General features: G+C 34.2%; 2 protein-coding genes across 2 annotated transcripts in view; both read left to right on the forward strand.

Annotated features, from left to right (window-relative positions):
• Positions 1 to 365: 365 nt before the first annotated feature.
• LOC120326310 (uncharacterized) lies at positions 366 to 11,962 on the forward strand. The gene is made up of 12 exons (XM_039392570.2): positions 366 to 562; positions 2,976 to 3,055; positions 3,526 to 3,703; positions 4,758 to 4,941; positions 5,973 to 6,164; positions 6,449 to 6,611; positions 7,149 to 7,310; positions 7,779 to 7,963; positions 8,847 to 9,269; positions 9,846 to 10,007; positions 10,462 to 10,588; positions 11,084 to 11,962. Exons 1-12 carry the CDS (start codon positions 417 to 419, stop codon positions 11,446 to 11,448), a joined length of 2,367 nt encoding a protein of 788 aa, XP_039248504.2. The 5' UTR covers positions 366 to 416; the 3' UTR covers positions 11,449 to 11,962.
• A 6,187-nt stretch (positions 11,963 to 18,149) lies between these two features.
• LOC120326923 (uncharacterized) overlaps positions 18,150 to 26,315 on the forward strand; it is a 64,807-nt gene continuing 56,641 nt past the window's right edge. The window contains exons 1-2 of the mRNA XM_078111482.1: positions 18,150 to 18,479; positions 20,626 to 20,742. Coding sequence (XP_077967608.1) covers positions 18,315 to 18,479; positions 20,626 to 20,742 — 282 coding nt within the window. The 5' untranslated portion in view covers positions 18,150 to 18,314. The remainder of the gene's footprint in view (positions 18,480 to 20,625; positions 20,743 to 26,315) is intronic.

A 26,315-nucleotide genomic window follows, 5' to 3' on the forward strand; every position in this document is an offset into this window, starting at 1 on the left:
TATACTGAATAGAGACTGGAGGGCATTTTCCATATCATGTCATGCTTTTAAAATTAGTTTCAAATTCTACAATACCAAAACATAATGTTAAGTTTTTTTGCGCTATATAGACTATGAGGTAGCAATGACATAATCAAAAAAACTTCACTTTCGTTGGAACATCTCAACTATCAATTGAATCAATGGGACGGAGCATAAGTGAAAAACATTTTGTCGTATTGGTTGATACTGATTAAAACATCGAACTCGAATCCAAAGCATGGCTAGGACTGCAGTCAGAAACATCAAACATTGGTTGAAATCCACATACTCCACAATAATAGAATATAAACTGAAGGCTCCAAATATGATGGACTTATTCCTTATTTTTCATAGAGCATATGAGGTCATAGTATTATTTTAATCATAACTCAAACATGAGGGGTTTTGCCTTCACGGCAGTGGTCGGGTGTATCTTGCTGTTTGTGAGCGGGAATCATGGACAAAGTACTTCAACGCAACCTCCCGGATACTATGCTGGCTATTTGAATCGATATACAAAAGAAGACCAATGTGTTTACAGGTATGCGAATGCTAAAACAATCATTTAAAGTAAAGGCAATAAGTATTAAAATACAGAGGGACGTTGAAAAGTTTAATCATTGATTAGATGATACTGTGATGTACTACTTATGCGTACCATTCCGATGTATCATTCGAAAATTCATGACGAATGCGCTATAGAGAAACGAATTGTATATCATGAATATATCTTATTGGTATGCATGTTATTTTATTTTTGATGTATGCGCGTACTTTTGATTTGTCCATCTTAATATTAGACACTATCTTACAAGCAAATATTTTTAAACGAATAATAAGTAAAGTGAAATGATCACTACCTGATTGAATTTTGTATGTAAAATGATAAATTATGCAATTCACAATTCTGACACAAATTGAATCACGATGCCAAAGTTTTAGGTTCTGTATAAAGATTGTTGTTTGATAAGCATCTAAATACATTTTATTATTTTTATTTAAAGTACACGTATTGCAAAAAACGGCCTTCATTTTCAGGGTTTGGTAAAGATTGGTGAAATATCATACATGAAATATCATAAATGAAATATCTGTATTCCACATTGATTATTGGTAATTCAATGACTAGACAATGTATATTATTAGACACAATAATAGGAAAAGTAGAACAATTTGAAATACACTTTAAATTGTTTTTCTGGTCTAAATATTTGTATATAAATGAATCATGTTGAACATAAAAGACGATAGATATGAAGCTCCGATTTAAAACAGTCCAAATAATAAAATATGATAATCATTATCTGAGTGCGAGGCCAGATTTTTTAACATTCAATGATATCTTACATCTCCTCGGCAAATGATTAGTTTTGATTGGAAAACATTTTCTTCAAAATCCATATAATGCGTTGTCCACTTCAAGCAAAAATATGTCATAAAAACGGTAGTTATTGGCGTCGTAGCCACATAATCCATTTTCACACAATCATCAAAACACGGATTAAGTTTTTGTTGTTAGAATCCATATCCGGAGCAAACTTAGTGCGACTTTCACATGCCGTAACGTGTGTATTCCGGAACAATTAACATCTACTAATTTCAGACGTGTCCGGTTGTAAATATCGTATTGCACCCCCGTTAAAAGTTATCGGAATGGGAATTTTTAATGGTCGCAATTAGTTCCATAACTTAAAACCAGTAGGGCTGGTTATTATACCAATGCCCTCCGGGCTCACGAGGAAAATTATATGGCGGTACAATGAGTGATAATGATAATATTACTACCTCGAGTACTATTTCCCGTCGGAGGAAAACTTGAATTGTAACAAACGATTTTTGATGGACATTTATGACCATGACGTATTGTTGTAAACTACCTAATACTAATTTTCTCTATTGTAAGAAAAATTAAGCACTGAGAAATTGAAAGCCATTAATAAGCCGATAATAAATTTATAATGCCGTGTTGACGCGAAGTACGTGAAACCGCAATTCTCAAGAACTTGAATTACTTTCGCGTGGCTATAACATATTCATAAATTAACTGTAACAACATGTTGTTTTTTGAAGAAATGTAAACTCTAATAGAGTAAGTTTCAATGCGGTTAAATTTAGTAAAACAATTCGATTTCATAAATTCACAATGAACAAAACTTACATTCTCTGAGGGATTACAGCAAAGTGTAAACTGTAAAATATCGCGGTAAGTAATAAGGATAAGTCAACCGCAAATTTTAACTTGAATAAACAAAAATACCAAAAAATAGAAGCAAATTGACTGGAAGAAGATCTCAGAAACTGAGGTATATCTATATGAAAATGCTACGACATGTATTCAGAAGATAACAATATTGAAAATAAAGTGCTCCCGAAGGGTGACCGTACATTTGAACCCATGTACATTTTAACCCATGTGTATATCCGCGGGTTCAATCTCTATGCGGGTGCCAAAACCCATGGGTTAGGGTTAGTATGGGTTAAAATATCCGTAAAACAAAAATAATTTTCATAGATGTAATAGTATGCAGGTGCAATTGTCATGGTGCAACAAGATTAAAATGTAATGGAACACTCCCGAAGTATTCGTACCAAAATAACGCACAACATGGACAACCCTATCCTGGTACACATACTATGTTCAGGTTGTGCGCCATCTTGGTACGAATACTTCGGGAGCATCGAAAATAATATGATGCATACAAGATGACCTAGCACTTGTTGAATTCGCTTGATATACATCATTAAAAAACGCCTATGTTTATTACCTATGTTTAATATGACGAAACATCGAAGTAAATATAGTTATTTTGTAACTTCAAGTCGTATTTGTTCAAATTTACCCAATTCCAATTGTACGGACACGCAATTTTTTTTATCAAAGCCTTTATGTATAAAAGAATTTCTACGACGCAGAACTCTAAAACTCGAAAGATAATACTGATTTATGTTTTTAGTTTCGTTGTCCCAAAGAAAGACAGAGATCAATGTCCGGGATTAAAATCGACAGTCGAGGCAATGTCAGATAAAATAAAAGGTATGCTGTTCTATATTTTAAATAGATAATTAGTCATGTTCTAATCTGCGTGAATTCCTAGAAAGCTCAGTGACTTACTCCAACTACAATTGTCATGATGTATCAACAGAAAAATGTTGACGAATGCAATCTTTCTGACGAGTCAAATTCCGAAAGACCGTATTTTTTATGTATTCATTATTTGAATAATTCAAGTTTGATATTACGTATTACATGGATTATCGTCAAAAATGTCCTTCATAAAATGATTGCACCCATGCCATCGCCGACAAAGTCCATACACAAGCGGCAAGTCATGTGTATATAGCATTTGGGCTTCATGATTTGTGATCTGGGAATAAGAACTACCTCGTTAATTGACATGTTCATTTCATCAAAGTTAACATTATCAGTTCAGTGTGTTGTCGCCAAATCCAATTTTCGCTATCACAGACCGCAGAATATAAATAAATGAATAATTTGTTTTAAAGATTTGGAAAGACGACAAACAGAGATGACCGCAGTATTAAGCGTTTTACAAGAAAACAAACAAAGTTGGCACAAAATCGGCGAATTAGAAGCTCATGTACGACAGCTCGAACAAGAGAGAACGACATTGGTTGCAGACGCTCAACGATTACAAGCCGAAAAAGACGCAGAGGAGAATAAGTAAGAATTATCCCCACGTATATATATATGATGTTGTTGCAAGTGTTGAAACTGTCCTGTTTTCAATTCATTTGATGATTTTCAATGACAGTATATAATTAAATTACCCGATTTTTTAACTAGATATAAGAACCTTGGGTGTCGCTGCTCGATAACCATATTTTGTTCCCCACGCCTTCACTTCCACAGTAAAATTGTTCGAATACCTCTTTTTTGAATAATGTATGTGATTGTTTTTTTACTGGTTGGACAAAATAAAATTGACTTGATAGTACCTACGTAATTATCACGCATTTATAGCCATCTACTACTTTACCTGGTTACGCTCTCGAGAGTCAAAATGGTTCTCTTTTTTTAACTTCCAAACAGTTCTTATACACGGGTCGTTTTAGTTAATCTATTTTGTCAAACTTACATCAGCCACATTTATTGACCACTTAGTAATCAGGTCAATGACAGGCTGATGTGGAATATATATACTACCGGTGCAATCTCTCGCTTTGGGTGTATACTGTAGTTTAAAACAGTGGCTCACAAAATTTTAAGCTTCGCCCATTTTTAGAATTTGTCAAGTCTTGGGCCCACCTCGAAAATAACTAGCGAAAATATGTTTTATTCAAAAACAAACATGCTGAAAACACGTGGATGAAACAAGAATTAGGAAATAATTGTAAAATTTTGAAATATATATAATCAAAATGACGCGGTCAAGATCAAATCTAATAAATATTTTTATTTTTAATTAGCTTCCCGCCATTTTAAAAAATTGTCTACGACCCCATTGTTGGGCGCGCCCCACCGCTTGAGAACCACTGGTTTAAAAGCAAATAGAATTTGGTGTATAATTCAGGCTTGCTCACATTTGTCGGCGTTGGAATTGTATTACCTCCTACAATTCAAATAAAACAGACAGTTCAGTTCAACTAATCCGTAACCTGATTATACGAAGATGTCTTTTTGTTTTATATGAAACCATGCATCGCAATTGACTCGCGTGATAATAACACAGAATAAAAATATTATCTCATAACTAACATTGATCTATTTTATGAAGGCGATTGCAACTGACTGTTGAATTAGAAGACGCAAGAAGCCAGCTTCAAGGTATTCAAGCCAAGTATGTGCCATTGCAAGGAAATTACACAAAACTTCTGGACGATTTTAACAGAGTTCGGGAAGAAATGGAGAAATTACAAACAGATTACGACAAATTACAAAGCGGAGTCAAGACATTGCGAGTAAGTTAATAATATCAAAACAGTTTGGGATGCTTCAGAAGTGTTGTACCAATATGGAGGTAAATAATTCTGTTCGCCTACTTTACATCAAGTTGTGTGAAGGGACTGAAACGTATGGGCAGGGGGTATATTCGCTTGGCTAACACAGACAGTCACTCAACTTGAAGAGAACTAAAAATGGGAAAATAGGAATCAAAATATGGCCTAACCCCAACCTGGTACACACACTACGGAAGTACCCAGTTTGGTATGATTTAGTAGAATGACATACGGTAGAGACAACATCGACCAAGAACTTATTTTCCTCTCAAATAGAACTTGCCTTCAAATAGCTCAGTCGATTTGAAAAGTATTCAATTGTTTCATAAATCATTCAATCCCTATATCTTGTAAAAAAAGTAAAAGTTTTGTCAAACAAGGTCACAAGACCTCGCCTAAAGATAAACACAATCAATAAATAAAAGGTTAACGATATGTTTGTCTGGAAATATGAGACCAAAGTCTGAAATTACACATTATGGTACTTGGAGGCGACTAACAAATACGTAGAAAGATTATAATCGACACAATGTATCAAGTTTTAGTGATATTTGAGTATTCATTTCCTTAGTCACATTCCATTAGTTCGGATTTCCTTTCGAATTTACATCGCTTTATTTCATAACAATATCACATCTGGCATTTTTGGGTATGCATATATATACCCAAACGTCAATGATGATATCTCATTTGTATTTATTGTAGTATTTGTTGAGTTGAAAAATTTGACTTTCTCTTGAATTGACATCGCTTTTTCTTACTTGATTATTAGAATCTGGCTTTTTGGGTATGGTACACACGACCAAATTTAAAACATTTACTTTCCAGCTGTGGGAAAATAAATTTATTTTGTATGTTAATGCACTACTGCGATAATAAACATTTGTTTTCATTGATGAAATTAGCCATCATCGAAGTAGCTGATATAAAACCATAATGCCTATATTATATTTTGGTTAAAGTGGAATAAATTCATTTTCTATATTTTGCAGAGCGCTAAAAACTGCTCGGCCATCAGCAAGCATTTGCCATCATGTGCGGCCATCAAGAGAATGGGATACAAGAAGTCCGGTTACTCTATGATCGATCCAGACGGCGAAGGCGGAGTTGAACCTTTCCTTGTTTATTGTGACATGGATTCAGATCCAACTACAGGAATATCGGTTGTACAGCACACACATACAGTAAGTATTGCACTTTTCTACCGAATCTTTACTGGAGGTTGATGGGAGAATTGAAAGCAATTGCCAATGATAAATGAAAGGGAATATTCAACTGAACCGATTCATTAAAATTATTCCAGCAATTATTTCGTTTCCCTGATGAGCTGTGACCGGAAACAGATATGAAACGTTTTATAATACACAAGATGTGATGAATAAAACATAAATAATATCGTTTTCGCACCACATCTATAATAAATTTTTTAACAAAGTTGGAATTAATTTGAAAATTTGGACTTTTTTAGCCAAACACAGCAGTCGTTGGATGTGAGAAGCCCGGATGTCTTTCACAACCAATCGATTACAAAGGTGTCAGTATGGATCAAATTGCAAAACTCATCGAAATATCTACAGCGTGTGAACAATTTCTCAGATACGATTGTTACGACTCAAAACTTCTGAAAGATGGTAATAGAAATAAACATATAGCCTTATCTATAAACGCAAATTACGGGCCGCACGGGTGTGAGCGGAGTCATATTTTAGGCAAAAAGTAGACTCGATGTAATGCAATTCTGAACACAATCTCAATCAAAAAACTATTCACCAAACAGAAAGTTTTTTCCTCGATTTTAAACAGCGGCCCCTAAATTTCAACCAATATATAATTGTTCGAATTTTATTCTGATTATATAATTTCAAATGAATAACTTACGCAACACGTCCTTTCTATTTCTTCAAAGTTTATTTATTTGTTTTTGTTTTTTGAACATCCATTTTACGCATTTTATGAATTTTTTAAAATGATACAACTACAATGTTGATTCCACCTCATCACAGACTCAAATAATCAAAATTAGTGTCATTGATAGTTAGGAATAGTCAGAAGGATAGATATGTCATTCCAATCACCAATTGAACGGCCCCTACTTTAAAACCCTCCGCCTGCAATTAAAATTGTTTGTCGAGATACACTTACCATTAAAGTAATTGTACACATTTTAGGAACTGGTTGGTGGGTGTCAAGACAAGGCAAGAGAATGTACTACTGGGGCGGAGCAACACCGGGTAGCAACATGTGTGCTTGTGGTGAAACTGGAAGTTGTGCAGATAAAAATGAAGTTTGTAATTGTGATGCAGATTCCGAAGCCTGGCTGTATGATCAAGGTTTGTGGTATAGCGATCAATTATATGTTCTTCTGTTGAAAATATCATTTGAATTTTTTTGTTATTGTCGGAAATATAGAAACTACCACGTAGTCAATTTAGGAATTTCATCCTTCTAAACGCCGTACAGAATTGAATGTATTCAATGGTGCTTGAAATCTGATAACTTTTAATATGTGAACGCTATTAATATGTTATTTGACAATATTTAGAGAGCACTGTTCGTCTATTTTTTATTGACTGTAAAGCATTGATATCATAAATTTTTTTTTTTTTATTTCTTTTTTTTAACAATTAGACACTTCGAAACATTCAGCCAACGCACAAATCTTGGAATACTGAAAGTATTCCATTTTGATATTATCTGAAATAAATGGAATCGGAAATACCCTGTAAAATAATGTTGTTCTCAATATATCGAATGACAAATCCTGGCCAGCATTTCCTCATGTAATATTTTTAATTCAGGTTTTCTCAAGGACAAAAACGTACTACCTGTTTCTCAAATTAATTTTGGAGACGTTTCCGAAGATAATGGAGAAAGAGGAAAGTCTACAGTCGGACCATTGTATTGCAAATGGGACGTCGGTTATCCGGTACCATCGTGTGAAGCACTACAAAAATCCGGTGTTACGAAGTCTGGAAATTACATGGTATGAATATTAAAAGACACATATAGAATACCTATCCGCTGGGGTTACGAGAGGCTTACTACCTTTCCTTGCCATATGCTTTTGCGCGAGTATATCCGTACGCGTATATTGGAAAGAGGCTGTGACTAGAATGAATATGGCTACTGTATTTAATAAAAGAGTCTTGCTACAGACTAACACGAATTTAAGTTGAACAGCTAAGTTGAATTATGCTAGTCTGAAGAAGTCAGGCCTCGATCAGACGAAATTTTGCAGAAATACTTATGTGTTAGCGTTATGCAAGACTCTTCAATCCAATATATATAATAATCAGATTTTTTTGCCGAGTTTATTTTGTTATTTTACGTTATTGACCACCATATGCGGAAAAACACGCAAGCGTATCATATTAATGAGGGCTATCAATACATCTAAACGATACCTGATTTGAAAGTATATACAATCGCAATTACTTGTTGTATATAGGTGTTGTTAGTTTGAGTACAAGCTACCACCTTTCTCACTCGACTCTTAGTAGACCTGATCAAGGGCGTAAATAAAATATTGTTTATATAATCAAAAATATAAAGAACTCGGTACTCCCGAAGTATGTGAACCAAGATGGCGGACACTGGAACGTAGTATATGTACCAGATTAGGGTTAGGCCATAATTTTATCCCAATTTTTTTTTATTTTAGTTCTGTTACGAGTTCGGGGACTAGCCAAGTGACTCCCGTAATATTTGTACCTGAAATTATGGCTTAACCCTAACCTGGTACACACACTACGTTTCGGTGTCCGCCATCTTGGTTCACATTCTTCGGGAGTGCCAAGGACACTTCTAATTATCATTTCGAGCTGAACTGATTTGGTGTAGTAATAGCAATTATTCAACTGTTTTAGATTTTGCAAGACGAGGGAAAAGATCCGATAGAGATGAGATGCCAAATGACAACTGCTATAGCTGGGGGTGTTAATAATAATATAATACTAGACAACAAAGCTAAGAATGATACACGTGCAGAACAAAGAGGAACCGCAGTCGCTCTTCAACCACACGGCAACATGAACTTATATATTTTCACAGACTGTGGCCAAACGCACGGAAGGTTTGGCCCGACGGAGCAAATGTGTAATCACACTTATAAAAATACTAACTTGAAAGTGACAGTAAAAGACGGCACTCAATTTTGGATTGTTCCTAAGAGCGGTAGATATAAAATTGAAGCTAAAGGACCTGCAGGACAACAACATTTGCAACATACTGCGGGACGTGGTGCTACTGTTAGTGGAGAATTTGATTTGAAACAGGACAATGTCGTAAAGGTTGGTACTTCACATTTAGAGAATATAATTCTATTAGCTTCATAGTATACATTACTAAATGCGAAACATCGTGACGGCATTTTATATTTCAATAAAGCAATGCTCAAATATATATTTGAAGACGAGGGTCAATGACTACGTCAGATAGCTTGATTAGCGCAAGCCGCATGCTAATCGGTATCAATAACTAGTACTGTACTGCAAGCCCGCCGAGTCCGCAGAACAAAACGAAGGATAGCAGTGACGGGAGCGGAAACACTTGTCGGAATAAATACAATGTTCCCATAAATTGAAATAAAACAGCGAAATTTTCAGTGAATATCGGATCTAATAGAACTCGGAGAAAATTTAAAAATATAAAGTGTGAAGTGTGAACCATTTTTATCATTAACAACTTGAAATCGATTGACTAATTTATTACGAAAAAGAGCGATGTCGCAACTCCGATTTTGTAGCACCAGATTGGCATCATGTCTAATAAAGCATAAAGTCCGAACCGCTCCATGTTGTGTTTTGACAAAATTTTACATTTTTATCAATAACACAATATATTACTTTCGCTCTTTTCATTTATAGGTTCTTGTAGGACAGAAAGGTTCAAGAATACCAGATCTGCCATATTATGGTGGTTCGGGAGCAACTTTTGTCGTTAAATTTGTTGACTGGGTTGATCAACCCCTAGTTGTGGCAGGAGGTGGGGGATGTTCAGCTACAAGAACTGCTCCTGCAAGATTAAAGGTTTGTAACTTTTGCTCAATTTAATAACTTCTAAAAATTGCTTATACGAATTTCATCACTGTTGTGCAGCCGAAAAAAAGGAACAATCGAGCCCGATTTACGACCCAAGTTGAAACAAAAAAATTTTGGCCCGATTTTTGAGATCGAAGAAAAATGTTAATAATAACAATGTAAGCTAAACTGTTAAAATCGGTTAGTGAGCTTAATGCTTATTAAGTTGCGGCAGGGTATTTTGACTTTTTTTCATCATCATTGTGAGTCTGCATTTTCAAATTCAACCCCGAAAATTCAGAATTCCGAAGAAAACTTGCTAAACTTCGTTACAATTACAGTGATTGTTACCTAAACTGTTACTTGTTATAGCGATTTTAATTAGAAACACTTTTCTATATTCCTGAATTGGTGAACTCTGAACTTACTACACGTCACTAATTATCATCCTTGCTTTATTAAGATCACTGATGCCAGTGCCAGCACAGATGGAAAAGATGGATCTGAAGTTGGAATTAACTACGGACATGGTGGTAAAGACGGACAAGGAGGGGAGAGGGGAGGAAAAGCAGTTGGGAGAAACACCCCTGGTAGTACAAATTTAAAATATTGTTGTTGTATTTCATGGGCATCTTTTTATAGTTTTGTTTATAGTTTATGTATTTTTTTTGCTGTTTAAGAATATAGGACCGTGTTTCACTAGTGTAAAACCTTCGTTTTGGCCCATGTACTATGGTTGCCAGCGAAAGTCCGCACTTCCGTTTAATAAACCTTCGGCATAATATGAAATAATATTAATAATATTCTCTTATTGAATGAACTTTTGTTTTGTTCCGTCGGATTAGTTGGATTTGGGCATTAAAATCATCTAAATTATCACGCACAGATGTCAGTCAGTATATATATGCATCTGGATCAAATATCTGACTAACTATCCCATATATACTCAACATGGACTAGTAACCGGTTTTTCCATTCATCGTGATAAATATCAAATATGAAAAAATCTATCTTATACGAATGCAAACGAATCACGAAATAACCACAAAAATCAGGCTTTTAACTCGCAATGTATAATTTTTTAGGTGGAGGAGCAGGCTTCATGCACGACGGTACGGAATCTGGAGATTCGAGATGGGGTGTAGTTGAACCATCCAAGGCATTTACAAGCCATGGATCAGGTGTAGAAGCCCCTGGAGTCGGCGGTACATTTGAAGACAGCAAAGGAAATACATTAGACGGTGGATTTGGAGGAGGAGGATCAGCTGCCTCTTATGCATCAGGAGGAGCAGGAGGATATTCTGGAGGTGGGGGCGGACCTGACGAAGGATATTCTGGCGGAGGAGGATCATTTGCTAATGCCCAACAGGGACGTAGCCTCAGTGTTGGCGTAAATAACATTGGACCTGGAATAGTCAAAATAGAATATCTTGGACCATTGACAAATTAGTTTTTCGAACTTTTTTCTGTGATCAAACCGAAGCTTGTAATTTGCGCAAACGTCATTTTCATTTTAGCGATCTTTGCTTTAATGTTTGAGCTCGAACAAACGAAACTGGAGTCTTTCATTTTGTATCTCAATTCGAACCATTTGTCATGAAGTTTCTGATATTAGCATGTAAGTTTCCATCGATAAAAAGAGTGAATTTAGGGTATTAGAAGTTGGCTGAAAAGTATTTAACGCGGTATTACCAACTAAAACGAGATTTTTCTAAAAAATATACTTCGATTACACCATATTCAGGGTGATATTTGTCTGCTTGATTTACGTCGACAGCTCAGAGCTTTCCCAGGTGTGTAGACTGATGTTGGGAAATGTATCCAATTCGAGTACATGTTAGAATTATATGCTTCTGTTATAGAAAGTATAAATTTTCATTTTCTATCATTCTGCAATGTTTGCAATAAGTTTGCATTATGTTACCGTTGTATAATTTGCCATGAAATATAATTTATTATACTGAGTTGCATATTTCATTCCTTCCTGAGAGTTAGGTAAATGAGAATCTATTTCGCTTACAGTTGCGTTTGTATTTCTTTTTCATCGTTTTGTAGACATCACTTTTTCTAGTGTCGTGGCATGTTCATGCCGTGGAACATAATTGATCATCTGATTCTATTTTGAAGACATCTCATGATTTGAACTTTGCAGAAAACATGGGGTGCGTTGCCATTACCTTCACAGTGACATCTGATTTGCCAAATTGCACCCATCCGTTTTTCTTAGAACGTAGCTGCAGTTAATCATAGAACCGTTGATCTGCCAGAACAGGAGAGTACAAATTGCAGCACGGAGAAATTGTACGGCCCGCGGAGAAGTGCCAATTTTGAATGGAGTGCCCGCGAAACGAGTTTTTAGTTTAGTTGATCTGTTACGTGCGTGTTTCTCACTGAATTCGTTTAAAGTAACAATAAATTTGAATAACAGTTTTCTTTAGGCATTTATGCGCTTTAACTCACCCTTTCTGTAAGGAACGCTAATAATTCCGTACGATTAATAACAAAAAGAAACAATCTATTTGTGCCTGAAACTACTAGAAAGGTTATCTCAAATAAAGGTGCGGCCCGCGGCTTCACCCAGTTACTCCTATCTGGCCCTTCTGTAATGAAGGTTGCAGACCTTTGTTCTAGAGCAGCGTTTCCCAATCTTTTTTGATCGCGGACTATTTTCTCACCGGTGAAAACCTTCGAGGACTCAATGTGCGTTTATTGCAACCGTACTATGTGTGAAGAAGCAATAAAACCAAACACAACAAAATTTTAAAGAATTTCAACGATGAGAATTCAAAATGTCTTCCTATTTTCTTGCGAATTTGTTATCGCCGTTAGAAATATCCTACTATCTGCTCTAAATTTCCAGAAAGTACAACTTCATTAGTACTTATTATTAAAAATATATTCAAAGTATATTAGTAAATCAAAAATACATATTCATCGCCTTGCTTTATAATTAATTTAATTGCGATCATTCTAATCTGCGGCTGCGAAATAAAAGCAATACTGTACTACTATATATCATGATCAATATCATGACTATCCGTGGACACAAAAATGCGTAGTAAGGTGCCCGGTATATTTTGTTTTGATTCCTATTTTTGTGAATTCGACAAATCTGAGCTGTTCGAACAACACTTACGGCGATCCAGTACTGTACTTACCAATGTGGAGGCAGTTAAGCAATGAATCCTAAGGGAAAATGCCCTGATTCGTTTACTACGGTAGAATCCGAAATTTTGAAATTTGCAATTTCTAAAAAAGCGTTTTTAATTGGTCGCGGAACATCATAAAACAAAACTTATGGTGTTATTCGTTTTATTTTTTGTATTTTGTATTGCCGCTTTTCAATTTAGAAAATTTGGGTTGTCACCATTGACATCTACCAGAAAAAAAAATTATTCTTCGTTGTTCGAACTCGCGAGAAATACCACTTAGGTATTTACCGACGCGTGTATAGACTCGTGTTGTCGTCGGAAAATCGCAAGTAGGTTGTGAAATTCAATCGTTTAATAAAGCGACTACCATGTGATCTGTCACGTCACCTGTTCCCAAATTGCTGTTTTAATAGTTGAATATTCGAATATATGTCCAGCCCTACTCGGTAACCAGTATTTATTGACTCCTTTAATGTTATGTAAATAAACTTGCTTTTTATGTTTTATGTAAATGTCTATATTATGCATTGATTGATACAAAAACAAAATGCATAATGAAAATACATGGAAAGGATCCAAAGAAAAGGATATATAAATGCAAAAAGTATTTCGGGTATTGAAATATGAAAAATCAAGGACAATTATGCTTAAGTTGTATTATAGAATGGAATTTACATATTTATTCGGGGGGAGTGGAAAGTCGATAAAACGGCTTAATAATATGGCGAACCACGCCTCTCGTCCGGTTACCAGACCATCTCTAGTATGGGACGAGTTAGCCAGTTATTTTTTATTTTTCAGATGTATGAACTTGATGGCGGAGGAAGCCGTAACCGGCCAACGGTTACGTGGACGGTTACATTTGATTTCGAAAATTCACTACTATCCCGAAATTTATAACATTTATTAACAACAACAAATAAAAATATGAATATGATAATTACGGTAAGTAAGCATTATCGCCTTCATCACTAGTGGAGATAGTGAGTCATAGGATTTTCATTTAAAGACTTGACAATTTCACAAAAAGGCGATTAGTCGCTGTGCTTTCCAGTTCAGGCTGTTATTGCCTGGTTTATTTCGCGGTTTTAGTTGTTGGAAATATCAGTTGAACGCGAATATACACAGCCGAGGTTTTTGTAAATTATTCTTTTATATTAAATTTTGCTAGGATGATTGTCTCATAAAACATAAGAGATTATGGAAGACGTTCAGTGTGAGACATTGGATGAAAATTATATTTTGTCCCCAAGGCTCATAATTCATTTGGTTCAGGGATATGACAGAACTACCCGTTCCAACATACACAGGAAATATGGATTCATTCATTTAGTCTGTATATCGGGATGGGGCAGCTGCAGTGATGTGTTATCAGTGGTTATGTGAACCGGGATTGAAGCTATATTTCTATACTTATACTAACAATAGCATAATGCTGTATTATGAAACAATATGTGCTTGAGTCTTCGATAATGGTACTATCGCTTGAATCAAGATGTGAAGTTGCCTGTAAATAAGTGAATACATTATACCTCAATTTTTGGTACTGCTAAAGTATGTGTACCAAGATGGCGGACGCCGGAAAATAGTATGTGTACCAGGTTAGGGTTAGGCCATAATTTTTTTTCCAATTTTCCTTATTTCAGTTCTTTTATGAGTTTTATGGACTAGCCAAGTGACACCCGTAGTACTTGTACCTAAAATTATGGCCTAACCCTATCCTGGTACACATACTACATCCCAGTGTCTGCCATCTTGGTATGCATACTCCAGGAGCGCCCAATTTTTTACTGATGTAGCTTGTGAAACCCTGCTGAATCTAGTCACAGGATGAATCTGATTACTACTGAAATAACCATATTAGACTTTATCAAATTTATAGTCTTGAAAAGGGAATTTAATAAAAAATATAATTTGTTGAAAATGTTTTTCTGCTTATAAGGTAAACCACTAATATTTATGCTTGAATTTGAATCACTGTAAAAAGGAGGAAATATACTATATTGTAGTAATAACAAGATTATATTTAGGTATATATTTTGTTAATCAATTATGTTTTTCTTAATAAGATATGAATTTTTGATAGTTTCGCTTTTGCTTAATTTCTGTTTTGTCTTCGCTCTCGCTTTGCCACAAGAGAGAGGTTGAGCATTGCCACCCCACCTCATTATATTTCTCTAATGAGTTAACCAATTACCTGGAGCTCATTATCAGTATTGATCAGGTTTATTATATGCATGTGAGTTGGATTACGCACAGATGTCAGCGAGGAGTGAAGGCATTTGGATCTAATAAATTGCATGTTTAATAGTGTTTGCATAGATTATTAGACTGCTGTTCTAACGTCACTCCAACTGACTTGGATATACGGGAGGTGCTTTGAAATTTCAAGCTGGTTAAGTTGTTGGGGAAGCAGGAAAAAAGTTGGCTTGATATTTTGAAATATATATACTTTTTTTCAAATTTTATTTGTGATGCTAAATTGGCAATATAGTTATAGTTCATGAATGTAGACAGATTATATAATAAGAAATATTAGCTTCTGGGTTGAGTTTATTCTTTGATTGAGAGTTAGAGACATTATTTTAGATTACATGTTTAAAGTTTTAGTTTTGCATTGAGCAAACACTCTTCATCATGCTTGAATTGCTGTTTTAGTTTCAATCATTCTAATGTTGTGAATTGTGATTAAGATTTGTTCTAGTGATGTATTAAAGTTTAGATTGGTAGCAAACTACTTCAATTAATAGTGGTATCCGTTTTCTTATTCTCATATATATATATTGCGAAATTATTTTCCAAAGATATAGATTCTTTGAAAATTGTAGGTTTGGAAAATGTGGCATTTCTAGGTATAAGACAAAAAAATCAATATGAGACACTTTTCTCTAATCTATTTTTTAATTTAAAAAATTCGATTTTGTTATTTTTAAGTATATTAGTAAAATTTCATTCTACATACACTCTTATCTATTTTATATTGAAAGATTTCTACATGGCCAGTAGTCAGTACTCTGTCTTTTATGATTCAACAAACGTCGATTTGCTTGGTTGTTAAATTTCACGTTTATATGCGGCAGGTCGAGTTTCATACTGAGCAATGACTTCCTGTCTGCTTTTTTATATTCTGCAATTTTCAGATCACCATTATGTTATGCGATCGAATAATTTGTTTTCTGTTTCACTCTTTGTTAATAAGTACTTTACTCAGACACAAAAGCTTTGTTTAAATTATAACAATAGTATTGATGAACGGTTGCGGCTGTCCTGCATATCAGGATTACAATATACTAATATATTATTCCAATATGCATCCACCGGCATAAAAGCAGAGAAGAATGATAAGTAGTTAGTCTCGCAGAAACCAAATTATTGTTATAAGATATTGTAAAATTACTTTTTTGGTCAATTGCATAATAATTTTGTAAACAGAATAGGCTTGATTACGCTGGATAATTTTGTTCATTTTATGTGTTAGTAGATGTTTTTGTGACCCTTCACTCTCAGAAAAATTGTTACTATATCTTACCATGGGAAGTCTTTGATGCTTATTTTGAAAGTATGTTTGTGAGTTGGCTTTGCAGACTGTTGCTCATTGTTTGTTGAAATTGTTTTTTGATCTTGTCCTATTTAAAAACTTGCACTGTCAGACTTTACTTGCTGAAATAGATAACTTGATAGGTATAATATAGGTGAAAAGTTATTTGCATTGAGGTGACCGAATTTGTTTGCCAATATATTTCTGTATCCGGTTTTGTTTGCAAGTTAATATTGCGCTTTCCCTCCTTAATGACATTGGGGACTTACTCTAAGTTACTCTCCAACAGACGTGAGTGAGTTGCCCTCAACTGAACTGCATAACAATTTATTTACCTACCTACTTTATAGATGAATAATCACCTTTTTTGTGTAATCTATCTGCTTCAGAGTACATTGAGCAGTACATATTGTCGCTAATGGAATGCTGAATGCTATGTGATTGATCGATTTAGTTTAGTAGGTGGTTGAATTAAATACAAATGGTCTGTTGAAAAGTTTTGAAAACAGTGTTGTTGCATTGATTTTGACTAAATTAATAAATCAGATTCAATTCAATCATTGATTAAATGTTATTCAGAAGTGTTCGAAAGTAAACATTTTTGAATCGTGTTAAGTAAAAACATCAGTGGAAAACTTGATATGAATATTATGTATTGCTCTTTCTCGCTTGCACAAATATAAGTTTGATTCTAAACTACAATACAACTATCAGTATAATTCCTTGGATGTTTCTTTGTGATGACCAGGCCAGTTACATTTTTTTCTGCAATATATATTCAAATTAAAATCCTAATTATATGACTTACCGTACATTTGCCAGGTATACAGATTTCCTCATTTATATTTCCCACAATGGTACTTTATTGGACAATTACTTGATCAAATTATAGACGAATTTTATTTAACTACCCAGAAAGCAGTGTATAGATTAGTATTATTATCTTATTTATACTGTAATTAGCCGTAAGACAATCTCTGTAATTTTAATAACAGGATAAGAATATCTCAGAAAATAATATTCTTACTAATTACTTCCTTATATTGTTTCCATTGTGAATTATATCGAAAGAATTAATTTTCGTGTAATTTGCGTTCCACTTGTTACCGTTAGCGTTAATGTGATCAATCGTTTTGTTTATTCATGTTCTTTAATCAATAGCTTATGTATTATTAGTATTACCAAATAGGATTAAAGTATTACAGATAGGAAGTGAAATTTTCTGGTAGGTAGAGTAGACCTAATGATGTTGGCTGCTTCCAGATGGTTATTATGATTGAATATGTAAAAACACCTGTAAAAGTGAAAGTTTCGACAATTTTTCATTTTGCTATCTCTCCAAAACCTATATTGTCCTAACATGTGCGTATTTGAGTATTGTATTAATATTTAGAATTATTCTGTGTGACTGTGCCACTTATTACTTAATGACAATGCTAACTAATGTATATTCTATTTCACAGAATCCTATTATATATATATATTAAATGATCTCAAATATATTTCTGTACTATTTGGAAGTAGCAGGTTGGAAGTGATGAACTTAAAACATGATCATTACCTGCAACTTTCATAAAAATTGTTATAATTTTCTATACTTCAACTACGAAGTGTAAAAACTCGAACATGGCGTCGAGACGAGGGGCAGTCACGGGGACCACTGGTCGCCCTTTCAGCTCAAATCGGTCTTCTGGATTAAACAGAGTCGGTTGCTATGAAATCGAACGAACAATTGGGAAAGGAAATTTTGCCGTTGTCAAACTTGCTATGCATGTTGTTACAAGGACTAAAGTAAGTAAAACATTTTGGCATTTGTATATATTTTTTTGGTAAGCTATTACACTGTAAGGAATTTTTAGTCTAATTGCTGTTGTATTTGTTTCATGGGATTTATTTTTATTAGAATTTGTTTGTGATAACTCTTATTTCACAACTAATAAGGAATCATATTTTTATGATTTGCATAAATTTTTTTGATGCATATATTAATGCCATTGAACATACTGAATTCTTTTTTTATGCTAGCCTGCACCATAACAGATGTTAATTCGTGCTGGAAAAAAATAATTTTTTCATACCAGATTTTCTTGCGCCTAATTTATTGCTTGATACAGAAATCCATTTGCACAGATACATATTTAAACATTTGAAAACGCAACTGGTATAGAAATGGTCACTTTTAAGTTTTTACTACAGTCACTCTTTTATTCAAAATATAATTTCGTATTCAAGACTGTCTGTGGTGTTTAGAAACTTCCAAGTATACAGTCAATAACATGAGTAGTTAGTTATATATCGACTTTTCATTTCAAATTATCTGCGTCATTAAGCAGGAATTATTGCTGTTTCTCTCTGGGAATGACAGAACAGAATTGAAGATGAACTGGCTCACACAGGTGCAAATGTAATATGAGCCTCAACTCAAGCCTACTACTAAGTTCTTGGGTATGCGGTTGGAGATAAGGCCAAAAATTGTGAAAAGAATTCATTTCCACATTTAAGTGTAGGGGTCTATATCAGTCACCGAAGTACAATGGGTCATATAAAACCCCCAAAATAGATATTGATTGTTCGTAAATAGCCAGTTCAAGCAGTCTGCCAAGGGTTTGTTAAAAAAATTCTAAATACGTCAATTCTGCTAAATGTCCCAACTGATTGAAAGAATTTGTATTTTTAAATAGTTGTATAATTGCAGTATCATTTTTAAATTTGGGTTACTTTTGTCCTAAGATAACCTATGAAACATTTCGACTTTCTTGGAGGGAAAAACGTTTTCATTTCTTGTACTCTCTAGGCAGTTAGTTTCAAGCTTCTGTCAGTTTACTGTCAACTTACCTTCTAGTAAAACAAGGTTTCAGCCAGAGTTACCAGTTATGCTGGATTTTATATCATTGACTGTTTTCTTGACTGTTTTGAGTCAATACAACGGACTCGAAGTTTTAACTGCCAGCACATTTTTTTGGTGCATGCTTATATGCTGCGCTTCTACATATAATATTGGTTGGTTTCTTTGAAGGCCTGTATTTATGACTGTACTTTAAAGTGAGTTTGACTTGAAAGTTTCAAAATTTATTTTCCCTTTCTAATCTACCGGTTCTAAACCAGTGAGCCATAGAAACATTTTCATTTGGGCCTCAAAGCTATCAACAATTGCTATAGTTATTGATTGATAAAGGAAAAAGGTTGAAAACCACTGTTTAAATCCTTGTTAAACTAAAAAGAAATAAATTTTAATGGTCTTGATTTTGAACTTGTTTTGATGCATATTTGAATACTTTAGTATTTTTTCGTGTTATGTTGTGGCTTCGCCTTTGCCCTTCCGCATCAAATGTTTCAAGGGTCGTTGCAAAGTTTGTATGCAAGTTGGATTTAAAGACAACAAGTTTAAATCCTGCGCTTAAAATGCAGGTGGCAAGTTCTAAAAATAGATGGAAATCATTTCTCAACATTTTGAGAACATGACTTTTAATTTTACCAATTTCCCTGAATTTTTGAAATGTGGCATTTATTTCCGTTGAAATATAAATCTTTTGAATAACTATGAATAAACACAGGGATGTCCATAACGAGTGGAATATTAGAAACAAATAAAAGTTAATTATTCTATATTTTGAACTCAAGAAATATTTTAAATACTTTCATTTGATAAATTTTAATATTGAGCAATTGCAGTCTCACATATAATATAGACTAATTAAACACACAGTTTACATTATCTTTTCTGTATGTTCAAATTAATATTAGATATACATTAAATTCTTTAGTGTTCTTTATTAAACATGACGGAATGTAAAATATATATTCAACATTTTCCATTCGAAAATATTATTTTATAATGTATTTGGAATATTAAATTATTTGGCTTTCGGCGTCTCTAAATGTCTGTTAAACATATTCATACAAAATTTTTTAAAATTTGCTGTGATTTTTGTTTCAGGTTGCCATAAAAATTGTGGACAAGACACAGCTGGACAAAGATAATCTGGATAAAATATATCGGGAGATTAAAATTATGAAGAAATTGAATCATCCTAATATTGTTAAACTGTATCAGGTTAGCAAATCATTGTGTTTTGAAATCTGATGAATTAAAAAAAAACTGTTTTAATTTCTGACTCTAGCAAAGTTATTAGCATAAGATAAATCTTGAGTTTCACTATTAGATTGTTCAGCAGTTTAGAATAATGAGGTGAGAAATGAGGGAGTTCCAGAAGGTGCATTGTATTGACGTTTTCTTTTCGATAGTACTAAGTTGATGACAGCGCTATGTGTTGTACTAATGAGCAATACTTCTTATTCCGTCCATTTTTTTAATAATAATCGTAATAACTGCTGCAACCACAGAGCTATATTAGTTGCATGTAATACATTGAGGTTTTGAGGTGGAAGGGATGTTAGGTTAGAACTGTTTTATGTGGATTTGTCGCAATGACTCAGCTCTTGAAATACTTTGATCTTATGGAGAACGCTCTGTACTCTCCTGTGTTTACTCTTGTATGATTCGGTACATTACCTTTAATGAATGTCAACATTTGGTTATTTGTCTCACCGCAAGGTATATTTTGCTATTATGTATATCAGTCGAGTTCTCACTCATTTTTTTTACATTTTTGACACCTTGAAAGTTTTGCATCGAGATTAGCATAGTTACTGTATAAATATTAATTAAAGAATTTTACTTCTGTAGTCAAATACTCCTTATATCTTCTGATTGCAATAATTAATTAAGGTTCTGATTCCATCAATTAATTAAAGTAACTGTTACTGGGGGAAGCTGAGGGTGATGGCTTGTACGGCGAGCCCAGTTTGTTAAAATATATACAATTTTCTGAAGTTTATACATATCATTGCTATTATGTAGGCCTATGTCATTCAATATCTAACTTGCAGTTTTCAATTTGTATTTTTATAGAACTTATAGAGTAGTTATCTATACTATATTATTTCATAAATTTTATATAAATTGCCTGCACTAGTCAACAGATTTTGGGTATCATTCAAACTCAATTCAAATAATTTTGTCATATTTTTAGGATAATTGTTACTCTGGGGAAGTCACGTACACACTTTGTTAAAACATTGAAATTTCTCTCCAAAGTTTATAAATATGAAATTAGACACATTAGACTGAATTTTGACTTGAACTTGCGCTCAAACTTTGACTCATTTGGTGTCAGTGCTCTGTGTGTCATAATTTTTAACAGACTTATCCCACTATTCGAAGGTTATGTTTAGGTTTAACCAGATTAACAAATTTCACGCTTCTGTTTTCCGCACATAACAATATTATACATTCCAGACAGAATTTATTAATTTTCGATGATTTGAATTGTTTTTCTCTGTCATTTTGGATCTAATCTTTCAAGCTGAAATATATATCGCATGCTAACAGCAGCAGTAACTAACATTTTACAACTATTTGTTTATTGAAAGCTGGCTGTACATTTGTAGTGAAACCCTTTTTATAGTAATGGTCTAGTGACTTTTACTAATGATGGAATTCTGAATATTAGGATGACTGACGGGTCTTGAAAGGTCTTTGTTTACTTGATAATTAACTTAGTGTAGCCTGCAAAATTGGTTTCACAAGAATTGCCAATTTGTGGATTGATTCGTTTTTGTCTCCCTTTTGAGTTTTGTTGTCTTCGTTATGGCTGGATGCTTTCACAACGATTCATACTTCACAATGCCACACGCCATTTGCGATTGACGTCATAGAGCGTGTTATTGCAACATTCCTTTGCTGTGTGATAAATCTCAAAGTGCGGCTTTCCTTTTTAAATTCGCTAATTTGCCCTAAACGAATACAGTTGTCAACAAAATTTTTCTAAGAAATGCTGAAATATCGATTCTGTCGCCCTCAATTGTCTTATCTGAGATGACTAAAAGGTCGTTATATTCGCTCTTATATAAACAATGTTTTTTTTCTCATAATTATATTGCCTCGATTCTCTTAATTTCTTATTGACATGTGCCTGGTTAGGAGGAATCCATTGTGTGCGATGCCCAATACAGCGCAAATTTTATATGCCCACGGTTTGCAAATTCTTTGTTTGTAATATTAATAAATGCCAAATTCGCGGAAATTCCATATCCATGATTGTTTTTCTCTGGTATTTAGGTGAGGAAGTGTGGTTGCATGTGTTTCTGTAATTGCTAGTGGTTAGATAGAAAATATGTTGTTTTGTTCTGGTGAGCATAGGGCGAAAGAATTGTATTGTCGCATAAATATGATTTTTAGGGTTTTACTTATTTACTCAGTGACTGCAATTGTTGTTTTGCTCAAAATCTCAAACGTTTTGTGGGTGAACGAATAATATATTCATCTGAAAATGCGGCAAATTAATTGGTCATTTTCGCGTTTCGTTGAAATTAGATTCCGATAAGGAAATGAAAAAGGTTTTCGTCCTTCTAATCATTCTTTCTGTCAACGACTTGAAGCGTACGTGCGTCATACTATCGATAAACGACCCAGTAACATAAACATTGGTTTATTTGAACCGTTAGTCATGTTTGTTGTTCGGTAAATCTTCAATTTGTTCCCTCAGCGTGAGTTTCATCTATTACTCCGCTATTTCTCACATTAATTGATTTCCAATGAGCAATGAAACAATCTTGTTTTAGGAATTGTATAATATAATATTTGGTTATCATTCAAAATTAACCAACAGGACAGTGACATTCTTTCATTTTCATTCCCGCTTATTTTTGTTTATAGTTTGTTATCTGATTGAAAAATCAAAGTGCCGCATATTTCATTTCATACTCACAACTACTGACGTGGGAAACATGTAATAATAATGAAACATGTACAAATGGTGAGAAACAAACGATATGACTTAGCCAAGTTTTCGTATGTCTTTTTGACAAATTTCACTAGCGTAATGAATAGTAGTTGAAATTGCCGTGGAGAACAACATGTTTTAGTTAATACCAATATTTTTTCCTAACCTATATACATGTACAAAAATTTTTCGTTTGTGGCTCAAAGACAATGTTCTATTGCTAACCGCGAGGCCCTTTGGTAGCGTTTTCAATTTATCCATGGAAACTTCACAGACTAGAAAATAGGGATTTTTGAGAATATAACTCAACAAAATTTCCCTCGTATGCGTTTCCAGGACAATGTACCGTTGCTAATGGCAAGACCCTATCAGAAGTTTTCAAATTGTTTATTAAACTCCACGAATTAGGACGATATAAATTTTATGATATTCTTTTGCAAAGAAATCATTGAAGTTCCGCATTGGGATAACGCCGAGCAAATCCAGGTTTTGAACTTTGAGGCCATAGTCTTGTTTCGACTGATTTTACTGTTTAGTTAGAGTCCCTAATCCGCGCGTTCGCTGTCTAATTTAAACCATTAAATCCCCGACATCCGGTGACAGATTTGGTGATAGGATACGAGAAATGAGCATCTGACTGGTGGTCTTGTTGAATTTTACCGCACTAACATAGCCAGGCGCGGTATTGATTGTTTTATAAAACGCACAGCAAGCCCAAGGAGTCCGATGATGGTTTATGTCAATCAAAAAACATAGTAAATGTCGCTCGCCCGATAACCAAAGTTAGTCATTATTGTATTTGGACCCTTGTGCATTCGAATTCTCATTGTTGCTTCAACGGCTACATATTGTTGTACGTATTTGGGAAATTCTCAGCGCTTTTGTATTTAACTTCTGTGAAAGGTAATCTATAAACGTTGAGATTGGTTTGGTTTAGTCTACAAACTTTTTATTGACAACATTTTATTAAACTTTATGGTTATCATTATCGTTTGAGGAATATTTTTATGCGCAATCGGTCTTTACCAACTACTTTTTTTTAAAAGCGGACCTTCTGTCACATATCTGTTGTTATTCTGTTGGTGACAAGCGAGTTGGATGTACCATGAAGTGTGCCATCGGTGTCAGGCTAGTCGCGAGTTGTTTGAAAATAGCAACATATTTTCCATACCTTCATTTTTCCATTAGCGTACCTGACATTTTGATAGTGATTAATGCCTGCGCTAGAAACTTGTCCAAATTTGCATTCATCAATTGGACGTTTGCTGGAAAACCGTTAATCATTCTACCTTTTAAAAGTGTCAACCGTCTTGGCGCGGTGCGTCAATCAACAGATTATCTTGTTGTTTATTTATTATATGAATTACATCGGGGACAATTGCTTCTACCTGGCGTTGTGACGTCAACAATCCATTAGTGCGACGTCTTGATGGGCCTTTAGGCGTCACCAACTCGATGGACGACCGAAATTAATCTAGTTATCGCAGAATTAATGGGATTAAGATCGCACGCCTTTCGTAATTAAACGGATTTTATTTCACCACCTGCCCTCTTTTGTGTATTGAGTAAATAGTATTCACAGATGCTTAGATGGTATGTTATAATTACGTCATCGGTCATCCGGCGATCTCGTCAAAATTTCGATATTGCTTCGAATATACAGTTGTTTTATACACCCTTGGTTTTCAGTGGTTTTTGTACTGATTTCGGAAAGCGTAATCGCAGTAAAAAGCTCTTTCAGATTGTCCTCACGCCTACCATCTGCTCGATCGTTGATAAAATGAATATATTTCTCACTGACGATACACAGCCAAATGTCGCTTTGACGTCATAGGTTGAACCTACCCGACCCTGCTGATATAAAATCACAGAAAATCTGTTTTGGTGAGTTCTTCAACACGAAAATTCAACGCGTGTGAATTCATTTCCGGTACTAGCGAATTGTTTGAAGCATTTTTGGGTCAGTCTGAGTTTATCGACGCCGGCATTGACTATTTTAGTTTACATTCACAAAATTGCAGTTGACTTTTTGACATTTACAAAATGTTGATCAGTATAACAGAACATAAATTCAGCAGCATAAAATAGATATTTTATTAATAACACAAATTACCGGTCATCACCCAATAAAGTGTACCTTGAATAAATCATTTTCCTTGAAATTCTAGTTAATTTCCTACAGTTCGGCTGTGGGAACTAAATTTTCTGCCTAGCATATCCTGTTTTGGAAAGACAGGAAGTTGCGCGACAAAATTGAACAATTATTTTTGAACGGAAGCTGTGCCATATTGTTGGTAATGACGTTGCGTCCAGACAAAATATATGGTCGTGAAAGTCGATTGTATATTAATATCAGTGATAATATTGTTTGAAAGAATTCATTTTGACTTGTCATAAAATTTGCACAAAATTGTTTTTACAACTCAGCTTTTTGTGTTATGTTTCTATTTACGCAAACACATGCACATGTTAGAATCTTTTTGCAACACATGTAAATTTTGTTTAGTTATGAGTTATAACGGCTATATCAAAATGATGGAGAACAATAACTTTACCATCCCATCAGCAGAAAACATACAACCATAATCATGTCGGCTGCTCTATTAGCAATGCCGACTCACCCACGCACTGTGCGATTCGATGCAGGCTTTGCAAATAAACAAACAATGAATAACAAAACCGTGATTTAGCTGCAAAAATGCTAAATTTTATAGATGAATTGTAATTTTGCATTCTAAACCAATTATTACTGTACATATCAAGCATGGTTATAATGTCAGAACTTATTTCTCTGGCCGTTATTAGCAATCGGCTCCTCAAGGAATACCCAATGCCTCGGCCA

The sequence above is a fragment of the Styela clava genome, chromosome 4, assembly GCF_964204865.1.
Source record: "Styela clava chromosome 4, kaStyClav1.hap1.2, whole genome shotgun sequence".
NCBI classification, from domain to species: domain Eukaryota; kingdom Metazoa; phylum Chordata; class Ascidiacea; order Stolidobranchia; family Styelidae; genus Styela; species Styela clava.

Excerpts from the sequence above, each read along its gene's own strand:
- LOC120326310 (XM_039392570.2), top strand. The coding sequence starts at position 417 with ATGAGGGGTTTTGCCTTCACGGCAGTGGTCGGGTGTATCTTGCTGTTT. Across the intron at positions 7,311-7,778 it reads AGCCTGGCTGTATGATCAAG|GTTTTCTCAAGGACAAAAAC; the intron begins GTTTGTGGTATA and ends TTTTTAATTCAG. Across the intron at positions 10,589-11,083 it reads AGTTGGGAGAAACACCCCTG|GTGGAGGAGCAGGCTTCATG; the intron begins GTAGTACAAATT and ends ATAATTTTTTAG.